The sequence below is a fragment of the Chelonia mydas genome, chromosome 5, assembly GCF_015237465.2.
Source record: "Chelonia mydas isolate rCheMyd1 chromosome 5, rCheMyd1.pri.v2, whole genome shotgun sequence".
NCBI lineage: Eukaryota > Metazoa > Chordata > Testudines > Cheloniidae > Chelonia > Chelonia mydas.
In genome coordinates this window covers 26716600-26729582 of record NC_051245.2, presented here as the reverse complement: position 1 = coordinate 26729582, position 12983 = coordinate 26716600, and the positions used below count along the sequence as shown (strand labels likewise).

Below are 12983 nucleotides of genomic sequence, written 5' to 3'. Positions count from 1 at the left end.
GGGACCTTGCTTGCTCTGCGGCAGCCTCTGGCAGGACCAAACTTCTTCACCCTGCCCCCGTGGGGGGCCGGGGGGGGGGAGGGAGGAGGCGGAGAAGAGCGGGCCAGGGTGGGCAGGATTTTAAATGGCATGCTGCTGCCTGCCGGGGTCCCGGCCTGGGTTTGACAGCAGGCTGAGCAGGGCTCGCGGCTGGGACCCGGCAGGCAGCAGCGTGCCATTAAAAATTGGCTCGCGTGCCGTCTTTGGCACACGTGCCATAGGTTGCTGACCCCTGATCTAGCCTGACCTCCAGCAGAACATATGCCAGAGAATTGCATATAGTTTCCCTTGTTTTCCAAGTCTTTTCCAAACACTTACTCTGAAGTAAATTGTCATAGAGAGAGATTTGGAACTCTACATTTGATCTTTTTTCTTCTCCTTAATGGAGCATCATTGAACTGCTACATTTGAACAAAACTTGAGTTTTATGCCTCAATTACCTAAGCAAATAAATATTTTTGTTTCAGAAAGTGAATCATTAGGTACACATGCTCAGTCATTGGGACATGCAGGAATTAGTCAACAAGTTCAAATATTAAAACATAGCAGAAAGGTAGGGGGAATAGACGTCAACCAAAATATTTTATGTGAAAGTTACTTTTTAGTGGAACCAGATGTGTGTGTTTGTGTCATATTGACAAGTAATCAGTGCATGTGTTTAAAGGTCTTGTGACGAGCTGAGAAAATGAAATTCAAAAACCTGTTCCCTCATAGCAGGATACACAGTCACAAAGTGTAATATAAATTTCTCATAAATGTTTTACTAGGTGTACTGTATTCACTCCTTTGTCTCTCTGACATATTACCTAGCACTCCCTACAGATGACTGTGTTGAATGCATCAAAATCGTCTGTACAAGTTAGTCCTCGCTAGTCAACTGTTTGTTAAACTATTAATGGCTCTTTTGAGGATTGTTCCTGTTTAGTATGGACCAGCTCCCATTGACTTAAGTGGTTCAGGATCAGATCCTAATCCAGGTGTAATGATGTCACCCATGCTGCTTATCAGAATTAGTCTACCTTTTCTATCAATTATGGTATGCAGGCAAATACCTGAACCTTCTACATGTAAAATCTCTGAATGCACTTTAGGATATCTTCATTAATGTAGCTTTTGAGAAGGCTACAGTAAGAGTCTGTCTAGGTAGGTGGAATAAAAGCCATTAATATAGAAGATCTTAGCTCTTTTCACAACTTGGACATTTGTATACTGTAAGAATGGCTGCTACATTTCTACCCTAGAAATGGCTTCATTTTAGAGAGTGCAGGAATATGCCTTTGGGTATACACACACTGTTGTTTAAGAGCCTTTTTTCATGTTTGTTTGTTTTTAATTCAAAGTAGATCTGTTTCTGAAAACTCTTGAAAATGAGTCGACTGTATGCCAGTAAAGATCACTTCTACTTAAAGCCAGTGTCACTCCTGACACATTCAGAGAAGCCTGAGGCAAAATTTTGCTTTAATTTAACAAACTAATAAGATACTGAGCTCTAGTGAATGTATATCATATAACTGATAAGCTAAAGCTTGCATTGTCCTATTGAGATTTAAGAATACAGTTGCTGCATGGTTCATTTAAAACAACTGTATTCCACTCTGATAATGAAGGACCTTTTAACTCTCATGTGAATTTGCTTTAGGAGACTGGAGGCAGCTTTTATCAAAAGACAAAAGAACTTTCTGTTTCAAAATTACTTCATGTATTTTGTAACTTTGTAGCTGAAAAAGAAACCTATAAAACGGTATTTTTTCCTGACTAATAACATTTAATTACAGTATGTGACTCTTCTAGTAGTACATTTTAAAGTTCACCGAAGAATAGGCAAGAGCCAATGAGTCTACTCCTTTTGTGTAACAGATTATATTTAATGCTTTTAATACGCCGCATATATGTGCATATGTTTCTTTTGTTCATTGTTTTAGTGTCTCACTGACTTGGAAGCCAACTGTTTTGAGAAATGATTTAGGATTGTCTTGTTTTATTTGAACTTTTAGTATGCCTCTGTTAAAATGTTGTTTTGTAACTTTGCACAGCAGGGCAGTTCAGTAAATGAGTTACACCTGCTTGTAGCAACAATACATAAGGGACAAGACTGTCCTCCAAGGCATAAACACACAGTTGTCATAGTACTGAGCTATGTCAGAACTCCAGCCATTGCCATAGTGAAACAGATAGGTTCATATTATATAGTTGTATAAAAGAACAAATCTTGATCCCATTGACTTTGGTGGCAAAACCCCTACTCATTCTGGTGAGGTCTGGATATGGCCCATACTGTGTTTCTTACTGCTTCAGTGCTGCTAACTTAGGGGGTTCTCAAACTGGGGGTCAGTATCCCTCAGGGGGTTGCAAGGTTCTTACATGGGGGGTCATGAGCTGTCAGCCTCCACCCCAAACCCCACTTTGCCTCCAGCATTAATAATGGTGTTAAATATATAAAAAAGCATTTTTAATTGATTGGGGGTGGAGAGAGAGAGGGGATATTGCACTCAGAGGCTTGCTATGTGAAAGGGGTCACCAGTAAAAAAAAAAAATAAAAAAAAAAATTGAGAATCACTGTACTAGCTGAAGGGAAACTGTCAACTGGTTTGAAGGCCAAACTTAAGTGTTTGCATTTTTTTATTTTTGCGTTTTTTATTTTTTACAAAATAAACAAATGCCCAATGATCAGATAATTCAAGTGTTTATATATGCACAGCTGTGAGTTGGGTATGCATATCAATACAGATCAGGCATTTTGTTCCTAAAAGTGCATGTGCAGTTTTTTCATGCATACTTGAAAAAATATTGGCCTTGTGTGCTAATATCCGTCTTGAGTTTGCACAGAAATAGTTAAAATATATTTCTACTTAAAAAATAATATGAACAAATCTGATCTGAAGGCACTGAGAGACAATAAACATGAAATCCTGTGATGCAGCATTGACCTCCTAGAACCACTTAAATTTTCCATTTGTCTTCGAGATCTTTGGAGCTGAAGTTCTGGGCCTATAGTAGCCTGGAAAGTGCTGTCATTGTCTGAACATAGGTTTTCAGCATTGGGCATGCCTACCTAAGGGCTTTTCTACACTTGAAACACTACAGCAGCACAGCTGCAGCGTTGCTCTAGCGCTTCAGTGTGGACACTACTGATGCCCATTGGTGTAGGTAATCCACCTCCCTGAGAGGCAGTAGCTATGACAACAGAAGAACTCTTCTATCAATGTAGTACTGTCTACATCGGGGTTAGGCTGGTACAGCTGCTATGTCTTTGGTGTGGATTTTTCAGACCCCTGAGAAACATTGCTATGCTGATGTAAGTTCCTAGTGTTAGAGCAACCCTTAGGCTAATAGAAAAGGAGTACTTGTGGCACCTTAGAGACTAACCAATTTATTTGAGCATAAGCTTTCCGTGAGCTACAGCTCACTTCATCGGATGCTAATATTAGAGTTGAGCACACATGGGTTTGATCCCAAATTAGTTTGGCCTGGTTATACCAAAAATGAACCCTGGTAAATGAATATGAGCTATCTCATCCTTACAGCTAATGATCTGTCACCATAGTATCCAGGCACCTCACAATCTTTATTTATCCTCACAGCTCTGTGAGGTAGAGCAATGCTGTTATCCCCATTTTACAGATGGAGAGCTGAGGCACAGAGAGGCTAAATGACTTAACTAAGGCCACACAGAAAGAGAATTCAATGCCTTAAACATTCAATTCCCTTCCTCTCCTTTCTGACACTCAGTTACGTTTCTGACCAACAGTGGCTTGCCTGACCTTGGACATGTCACTGTTTCTGTACCACAGTTCACCATTGTATAAAAAGGGTGTGGTGTTTATGTACCTCCTGTGGATTTGGAGAGGCTTAATTTTGTGTCATTGTAACATCCTTAGATGACATCTTTCTCTCTTCCTCCTCAAAATCTCCCCATTGGAATCCCCCTAGTTCCTTTCCCCACTGGATATTTTCCCGTAAGCCTTGGCATTGTAAAATTAGGAAAGGAGCTGATAGTCCTTTTCTATACAGCACTCTTCCAGTAATCTAAAACTCCCAGTTATCTGAATCCAGTGTGTCCCCCATATAGCCCTATGTTAGTTAATAGCACTTCTGTTTATCTGAACACCTGGTTATCCAAAAGTTTTGGATGTCCCAGAGGCTGTTTGGATAAACAGGCGTGTACTGTATTTCATTTAGTTCTGGTCTCTGCACTACGAAAAAGATATTGATAAATTGGAGGGTGTTAGGAAAAGAACAACTACATTGATTGGGGGTCTAATGGGATTGAGTTGTGAGGGTGAGTCTGTTTTTAAAAGAGCTTAAATATAGCTTGGTTAAATTTCAGGGTTGAGCGGGACGCATAGCTATACATAGTCAAATGGTGTAAATGCCCAGTGGAACAGAAGATTGGTTGGTATACAGAAATATTACTAGATCTAATAACATGAAATTAGAAAAAAATAAAAGTCTTGAAAACCTCCCTGATGGTGACCTGTGCTTGGCTGTGGAATAGAATCATAAGGAGGCGTTCCCCAACTTTTTACAAAGGTGACCCACCAACTGCATTATGTTTTTAAACCCACACAGTGTCCAAACTTGGGGGGAGGAATCATAGGCCAGTGTCTTTCTCTGCCAGCTCCTTTCGCCACTTACAGGGCACTGACCACCTGCAGCAGCACCTCTGCCTTGGCACCACAACCTAATCCTGACCTGGTGTGGAGGGAAGGGATATTTGGAGAGTGATCCCACCTACCCCTCAGTGGTAGCTCGTGTCCCAAGGGGTTGTGCCTAGCTCTCTGCTCCGGGCATTGTGATCTGGCACATGGAGTCACCACACCACTCAGGTTTGGCCTGGCCACTGTCATGACAGAGGGATGGCTGGGTCAAATTTGAGTGAGTGGTATTGCAACCTGGCACATGGTGTCCCAGTGCTACTCTGGTTTGGCCTGTCCACTTGTGCTATGAGATCTTGTGTGCCCGGTTGTAATTCCCGGAGCAGGGATCTGTCCCATACCGGTGAGGACAGGAGCCACTGCTGTGGGATGAATGGGGGGTGGGCTTACTCTCCACCTTCAACCCCATATCTTCCCAGGTCTCCCCTCCATCCTGGGTCCATGACCCATTTAGAACCTTCCTGGGACCCATAGTTTGGGAAATACTATCCTAAGATGAGAATTGAAATTCTGTCATTTGGGACTTTTAAAAGTATTCTGGAGAAAATACTACTAAATGGATTATAGGGAACTATTCTGGATTTGCAGGGAAATGGACTGGTTGGATTATATGCTTGTTAGGTCTTTCTCATCTAATTTTTATGGTTCTTCAGTATAATAAGGCCACATCCTGTACTGCAACCATGATGTTCATAGATGTGTTCAGTCTTCTGTTTTCAAACTTTTGCAGCATTAAGGAGAAAACGAATGTGTCTGTGCCGCAGGGACGGGGTAGATGTTGGGGGGTAAACTTTTCCTATCTTCCTCCCTAGGAGCAAAAATTGACACAGAGGCTAAATATTAAACATGAATACGGGTTAAACAAAGTTTGTTCCAGAGAAACTGCAAAACACTGAAAAGGTCGCTTTGTAAAACCCTCAATTCACACGTCCTAAAATAACATTGTGACCACTGATGCAGCCAAAAATGTAGATAGTTTTGACCGTTAGGAGGTTGACATACAGTTGCAAAGAAACACTGGTTAAGAAATGACAACTGTTTATTTACTTCTGCCAGCGAATTGAGATCATTTGAGTGCCAGCTGTATGCACAGGGATGTTTTTTTTAAAAGGGGTGGATGAAGTGGAATGTTTTCTGCCTCTCCCAGCAGCTTAGTCTAAATTGCACAGGACAGTCCTAACATAATCTGCATACAAACCTATTCCAGCATAAAACATCCACTGAAGGACAAGTATACATGGAATTGAATTTTAGACATGCACACAGTACTTGAAATTATCTTTGAAAGTCCTTGTAAAAGAAATATGTACTAAGAAGGAGTTTGAGCACGGTGAGGGAGGTTGCTTGACAAGCAAAGAAAGGCCTGAGGGCAGTACTGAGGAAGACAAGTGGAGAAAATAAAAGAGGTGGTTAGGCAAGAGACTTGGGAGAAGTTTATAGGCAGAGAGTGAGAAAGCTATACTAGGCAGAGATACTGAGCAAGAGATGTTAACATGAGCGAGTGAGGAGCTTGAATCTTGATGGAAAAGATATAAGTAAGTGGAGATATATGAAGAAAATAAGTGAATTGTTACCTTGTGTGTATGGTTTGGAGAACCACATTTTGTCATTGGCTTTCTTGTAACTCACCGGTTACATACTTCTCTCAGGTTAAAAAAAAAAAGGCAACCCCAACCATTAGTGCTTTTGGTGGTAAGAATTTAAGAATTTGGTGGCCTAGTATTTAAATGATTCAATGTGGGCTGCGCTTGCTTATCAGGATAGAGTTGGGATTTCTGTGAGCATGTTCTGCAGCAGTGCTTGTCTGGTTCAATTCAAGAAATATTCATGGTATCTATGTAAGAATTTGCTGTTTTATTAGAAAGATTCCTTCCTACAACAATTTTAGGATACTCTAAATAGATATAGTGGAAGTTGTCAATGACTTGATATGTCAGGTCTCTCTCTTGTGGTGGTTCTTTTTCTGTGCAAAAGACTTCTGTGTAGTGCAATTTAAATTTTTTTAACCAAAACTGCTTTTCAGTGGAAAATAGGATTTTCAGCAAAACTAAATTTTCCATGGAATGTGTATATTTTTCACAGAAAACTTCAACTTTTTAAAATAAAAAGCTGGCTCTTCAAAAAAAATATTTTTTTTTCATTTGTGTTGAAATTTTTTTCATAGGGTTAGAAAAAGTCACATTTTCTGACCAGCTCTACTTTTGTGATTTCCCATTTGGAATGTCCACTTCCAGGTCCAGGTTTCTTTTTGGAGTGATTTTATGCTCTTTATTAACTTTTTGTCAGGGTCTTTTAAAGTAACTGCTGCATCTGTACAAGTAATATGTCCGACATTTCAGTCTTGTACAAACATACATCTATAGAAAACTTGTATTATTTGCTGCATAGCAGGGGGTGTCAGTGATTTTAAAGAGACTGTTTGTTTTGTTTTTGGTTTCAGAACTGGCAAATTTGTGTGGAAGATGAAGTTTATTCCTGCTTAAGGTTGTCATCCTAAATAGTAAATGGTAAAAGAATGTGGAATAATCCAAGTCTCCGATGTCTCCTAGCAATAGCTTTCTTACATTTGCTGAGCTTAATATATAGTCAGGAGACAGGTAAGTGTAGTTTGATACTGTTTGCTAGATTGCTTGCTCTTAGGATATGTGCCTACTCTATAGATGTGCTGCATTTATTATGTACTCAGGGTCAAATAATGTTGCCTCTCTAGGAATGAAAGATCTTAAGAGTAGAAATGCTGGATCTAATGCTCCAATTTCCTGCATCTTGTGTAGCCTCTAACACCAGTGCAAAGCTGGGTGCTTCTACCCCACAATGGTGGCAATTTACATTCACTGGTGTAAATGACTCCACAGTGTGCAGGGCAACAGACACTCAGGCCCACTGCAGTTCTGCTGTGCGTAGAGCCTGCACACGGAGGTTCCACAGCTCCACGCACCGTAGAGCAATGCTGTCTAGGCTGGACTGTAGAGGAGAGTATTGTAAGTTGACCAGTGAAGTTTGGGGGTTTGGACACAGGATATATGCAAGATGCAACTCCACTGGCCCAAACCCTGCACATAATGGAGGGATCCATTGTAGAAGGCCACAGCTACACCCAGAGGCTGTAATAGAATTCCTGGCCCAGCTGTTTAAGTATTCTACATTCAGATTTAATGTAGTAAAGGGGATTCTGTTGTGCCTTGTTCCTCTCAAGTTGTGTAGGTACGTTTGAAGTATTCAAATTACTGAAAACTCAAGAAGCCAAACAAGTTCAATTCACCAGAATTACAGCAGCTGAATTGTCCCGGTCAAAGCTGGATAGGTTGCACTGCACATATCACACCCCGTGGTAGAAAGCTGTTTAATTTGCAGTGAGGCACAGTAGTATCTTGGATTTTTTTATTTTATTTTATTTTTTTAAGCAATAGTGATGTGGCCAGCTATGAACTAGAGCTTTTACTTTTTTCCTGACAACCTCCTTTGAGCACTCAACAAAATCAATAACTACAAAAAATTAAAAGAAAGTTGGGATTTTAAAACTTTATTTCAAAGCAAGTATATTGGATATACACAACTTTTGTAGGGGTTCCCAAGCAGAATTCACTTGTCAAATCAAAATGCTGAGGGAGAACCACTTAGGACCTGATCCTGCAAGATGCTGAGCAATCTCCACTCTCATTGACACCCCTCAGGCATGGAGGGGAATTGACATTACTCAGCACCTCTCAGGATTGGGTTCTTTTGTGGTTCAATAGGAATTTAATTGACCCAGGCGTTAAACTAAACAAAAATGGCACAAACTCCTCACCTTTGTGTGTGAAAAGGAGTGGAAGGGAAGAATTTACTAACAGGTTTATGTCTCTGAGTGCAGGAATCTTCTGTGTACCTCCCTTCATGGAGGCCATGGTGCGGACCCAACCAGAGGGAGTCTGCTCGTAACATGGAGCCAGATTCTGCTACTCTTATTGCTTTAGTGTAATACCATTGACTCTAATGTACAGAACCAATCAGTGGCCAAGATTTTCAAAACACAAAGTCACCTCAGTTTTTGGGCTCCCAACTTGAGACAGCCTTAGAGGAGCCTCATTTTTCAGAAAACGTTGAAAACCCACCCTCCAAAGATGAGTACTTTTTAAGGTGTTTCAGGTTGTGTACCCAAAATTATTGGTCATTTTTGAAAATCTTGGCCTGCAACTATGTAATGGAAGTTTAAAAGTATTGTAAATGAGCGTGAGGTAATCTGTAAAATGTGTATATCTGATGGAGCATCAGTCTGAGAGCATTAAATTGTTACATTGTAACTATGTAGATGTTGCAATTTCAGGTTTTCCAGAAGCACCCTGGAGTTTGAAATGTATCACACATGACTTAAACAGAATGATCTGTTCCTGGGATGCCACCTCCAGTGCAAACCTTGGACTGACTTACAAGATCTGTTATACAAACAGGTAATTGTTTCTTCTTATCAAATTATGTATGTATTATTGTTCTTCAATCCATATTCATGAAATTTGTAACATCCTGTGTTTCTCAGAGCATGTCTGGCCACCAGTCAGTTACATCTAGAATGGTGTCTTCTGCTCTGAATGTTTTCAGTTCTAAATTGGGCAATTGTAAGCTTCCCAGCAAAGGACCTCTGTATGCCAAAGATTCTCTTGCCAGAACACCTTGCTACCCCCTCACATTGGGTACGGAGTGCTCACACTCCTACTTCTGAATTCTCAGAGTGTCCATATGGCCCTTGTTTTCAGTTTTCAAAAGGTTATCTTCATAGTTTGGTTCAGTCCAAAAGGAAATGCCTGAAATATGTTCTGAGCTGAAATACCAGGGACCTTAAGCATTAAGATTCAGACATGAAAATGCCTTTAGGAAACTTAGATTACATCTAAGTAAAATCCCTTAATGGCTGTATTTTTTTTTTTTTTTACCAATTTAAATATTAAATCCCTTTTGAAGATAAATGCTTTTGGAGTAGAAAACAAAATTGAAATAGCCTCTTTGAAATGGAGTATAGTTTAGATTTTTAAGGTACGCTAAAAAAGTGTAATATTTTCAGACACATCTCTAGAACTTTCGTGCATTCCATGTGTAACTCACCAGAATGAAAATGTGCCAATTTTCTATCATGCACTAGGCATGAGGTTTTAAGTCTTTTCTGGATCCTGACTTCTTCCTCGGTTCTGATATTTGTGCTATGCCTCTCTTCCTGTGAATAGTGAAGACAGTTCAGACGTCTTCATGCAGCTCCAGGGCTTGGCTGCACTCCTTCCCCACCTCACACACTAGGTTCTCTGCCTCCAGTGGTGCAGAGAGAGTGGCAGTTTAGTGTGTCTGCATTTTCAATTGCCATCCCAGTTTGTAAAGAGTGTGTGTGTGTGTGTGTGTGTGTCAGTAGTGAACTGAATCCCCTCACCACCATCTTGTTTGAAGGAGCAAATTTTCTGGGGCTCTGCATCCTGAACAAGATCACCCATTGAGCTGCTGCCTCTGTTTATTCCCCCTTCCCTTAGCATGGTGGAGTAGGCAAGTGACACAGAAAGCAATAAGGTGAGGAGACATTCTTGGGAGCCACAGAAAGGGAGCTCAGCCACAGCTAATCCCGTCCACCAGACCTTCACCTGATGCTCTCCACATACTCTGTGGCCAAGATCCCTTTGGAAATGTCTCTGCACTGGGGGAGGGTTAGTCCTCTTCAGCGCTTGAGACTCAACAGGGTGTATTAGCCTTATCAGTCAGGGGCTGTGGGGGTAAGTCCAAAAACCTCCCCAAGTCCTCTTATTTAAACCACTTCAAAAGGGGAAAGCTCCAGGGTCCCATTTAAGTGAGTAATAGTTAATTAGCAGGAAGTTGGGCATTGTTATGACTTTTTCCTTTCCCCCCCAGCCCTGAGAGGAAGATCTGGGCACTTTCCAAGCTCTTTCTCCTCTCCAGTTACATATGAAATGTTAAGGAGAGTGAGGACTCAAGCCACATCCTATCTATCCATCGAATCTATCATTAATTATGTGTTAGGCTGAGATTTTATCACAGTTATTTTTTAGTAAAAGTCACGGACAGGTCACGGGCAAAACACAAAAATTCACGGAGCCCATGACCTATCCGTGACTTTACTAAAAATAACCGGGGGCAGGGCTAGGCCTGGGGGGGAAGAATGGAGTCCCATAGGGTGGGAGTGGGCGGCTGACAGGCTGAGCCCCCTGCCATGGTGGGGGACACAGCCCCAGCATCAGCAGCCGCAGCGGGAGGTGCAGCCATGGGGTGCACACAGCCTGTGCTCCACAGCTGGCCGCAGCTGCAGCACAGGGGTGCACTGGTCACAGCTGCAGTGCCCCCAACCCCACAAAGCCCTGGCTGCAGCCAGGGTGGGGGCATACAGCCCTGGGAAGCCACGAGTGAGGCACACGGCCCCAGCTGCAGCCGCCAGGCAGGGGCGCACAGCCTCAGCTGCAGCCCCTGGCGAAAGCCATGGGGTTGGGGTGCACTGCCTCAGCTACAGCCCCTGCCAAGCCCAGGATGCTGCAGGGTTGGGGTGTGTGGCTCTGGCTGCAGCCCCCACCAAGCCCGGGACGCCGCAGGGATGGGGCAAACGGCCCTGGCTGCGGCGCCCGCCAAGCCCAGGACGCCGCGGGGATGGGGTGCATGGCCCTGGCTGCAGCTCCCGGCGGAAGCTGCAGGGTTGGGGCTGCAGGGTCCTGGTTCCAGCCAGCTCCAGTTGCAGGGCAGAGGCGCACAGTCCCACCTCCAACTCCTGAAGCCTTGGAAGTCATGGAAGACGGGTAAAGTCACGGAATCCGTGACTGCTGTGACCGCCGTAGCCTTAATTATGTGCATTGCTGAGAAATCACAGACCAGGACCTCATTGTGCCGGGCATTCTACATATACCGCTCCCCCTGCCCCAAAAAAGGCCGTCCCCTGCGCCAAACCGCTTATGTTCTTATTAACCCCCTTATTCCCCTGTAGGCTAAAGCCCAAAAGGAAGCACCAGCTCTGTCCCCTGATGGGAATGAACATCCTTTCTGCATCCACATCCTCACCACAAAAAGTTATGAGAAAAGCAAAAAAGGCCGGAACGCAAAGCTATTTTGTGGCGTTTGATAAAAATACTGTCTGGAGTGAGTAAGGGGTTGGAATAGTGTTCTGAATAAAATGTCACAATTTTTAACTTTCTTTCTTTTGCCAAAGCTTATCCAAGTCTTACTACTTCTGAAATTTGACTCTGATCTCTCACAGTTTTGTTCTGAGAATAAATTGGACCTTTAAAGGTTTGCGATGTTAAATTTAGTAGGGAGCTCTCTAACTTCCTAATACATGGAGAACTTTTCTAATTCTTCTTTATTATTGTTTCAGTGAGCCATTCTCTCCAGTGTGTACTGAAACTGGGGGGAAAAGGGCAGATATTCCAGTGGCAATGGGCTCCACTAACATACAGATAACCACACTAAATGCTTCTGGAACTCCTTTAGCTACTGAAACATTTGTATTGCCTGAGGAAAATGTTTGTAAGTATCAAGTTTATGTATAATGGCTTTATATTAACACTTAACTATAACATTCTGGAAATGGATACGATGATTTAATAGTTGTCTTTGGCAGCATTTCCCTGTATAAAGAGCTTCTCTTGTTGAGATGCAGAACACGCCCGTGCTCCACCATGCACAGGCACTTCTGCTAAATGCATATTTTGGTAGCCAAGTATGGTATTTGATGCCATGATAGAAAACAAATTATTCCCCCAGGCTAATTTGTTTGGGGATGAGGTAGGAGAATTACATTTAAAAAAAAAAATACCATCAGTGGTAATTCTCACCTCCAAGATATTTCCTTGAACCATCACTGCTTGAGCACCATTTATCCCCATTCTTTCACAACATTTTAGGGGAAATGATATCTTCCTTTGTCTCTCTCACAGCTGCTAGGACGAAAAAAGCAAAACAAAGCAATCTGTAACAGGGTGGCCTGCCCTGTAAGGCCCAGGAGGCCTGGGGCTGGTCAACCCTGTTTAATTAGCTCGGCCTTGCTGCACCTGTGCTGGGTGTAGAACTTAATAAGGGAGGAAGCACAACAATTAGGGTTGGCTGTGGAGAGAATAGCTGAGTTGGTGCGTGGCTGGAGAGCAGAGCCCCAGGACTGAAGCTAACTTCCTGATGTGGGACCCTGGAATGACATGCTGTTTCTCTTGCACAGCGCTGGCTTCAGGGCTGCCTCCCTCCTTAATGGGTTTCATAGCAGTGTACAGAACGTAGATGTAATCTTGTCATCTCCCCTAGAAATGTACCCATGTTGGAACTGTCACTTTGGAATGAGTA

At 42.5% G+C, this 12983-nt stretch overlaps 1 protein-coding gene across 3 annotated transcripts in view; it reads left to right on the top strand.

Moving 5' to 3' along the window:
* Positions 1-12983, top strand: part of LIFR (LIF receptor subunit alpha) — an 88393-nt gene that overhangs the window by 33604 nt on the left and 41806 nt on the right. For all 3 annotated transcript variants that reach the window (XM_037902698.2, XM_037902699.2, XM_043547425.1), the window contains 3 exons: positions 7135-7291; positions 9001-9124; positions 12025-12176. In XM_037902698.2, the coding sequence (XP_037758626.1) occupies positions 7210-7291; positions 9001-9124; positions 12025-12176 (358 nt within the window). In that variant the 5' untranslated portion in view covers positions 7135-7209. The remainder of the gene's footprint in view (positions 1-7134; positions 7292-9000; positions 9125-12024; positions 12177-12983) is intronic.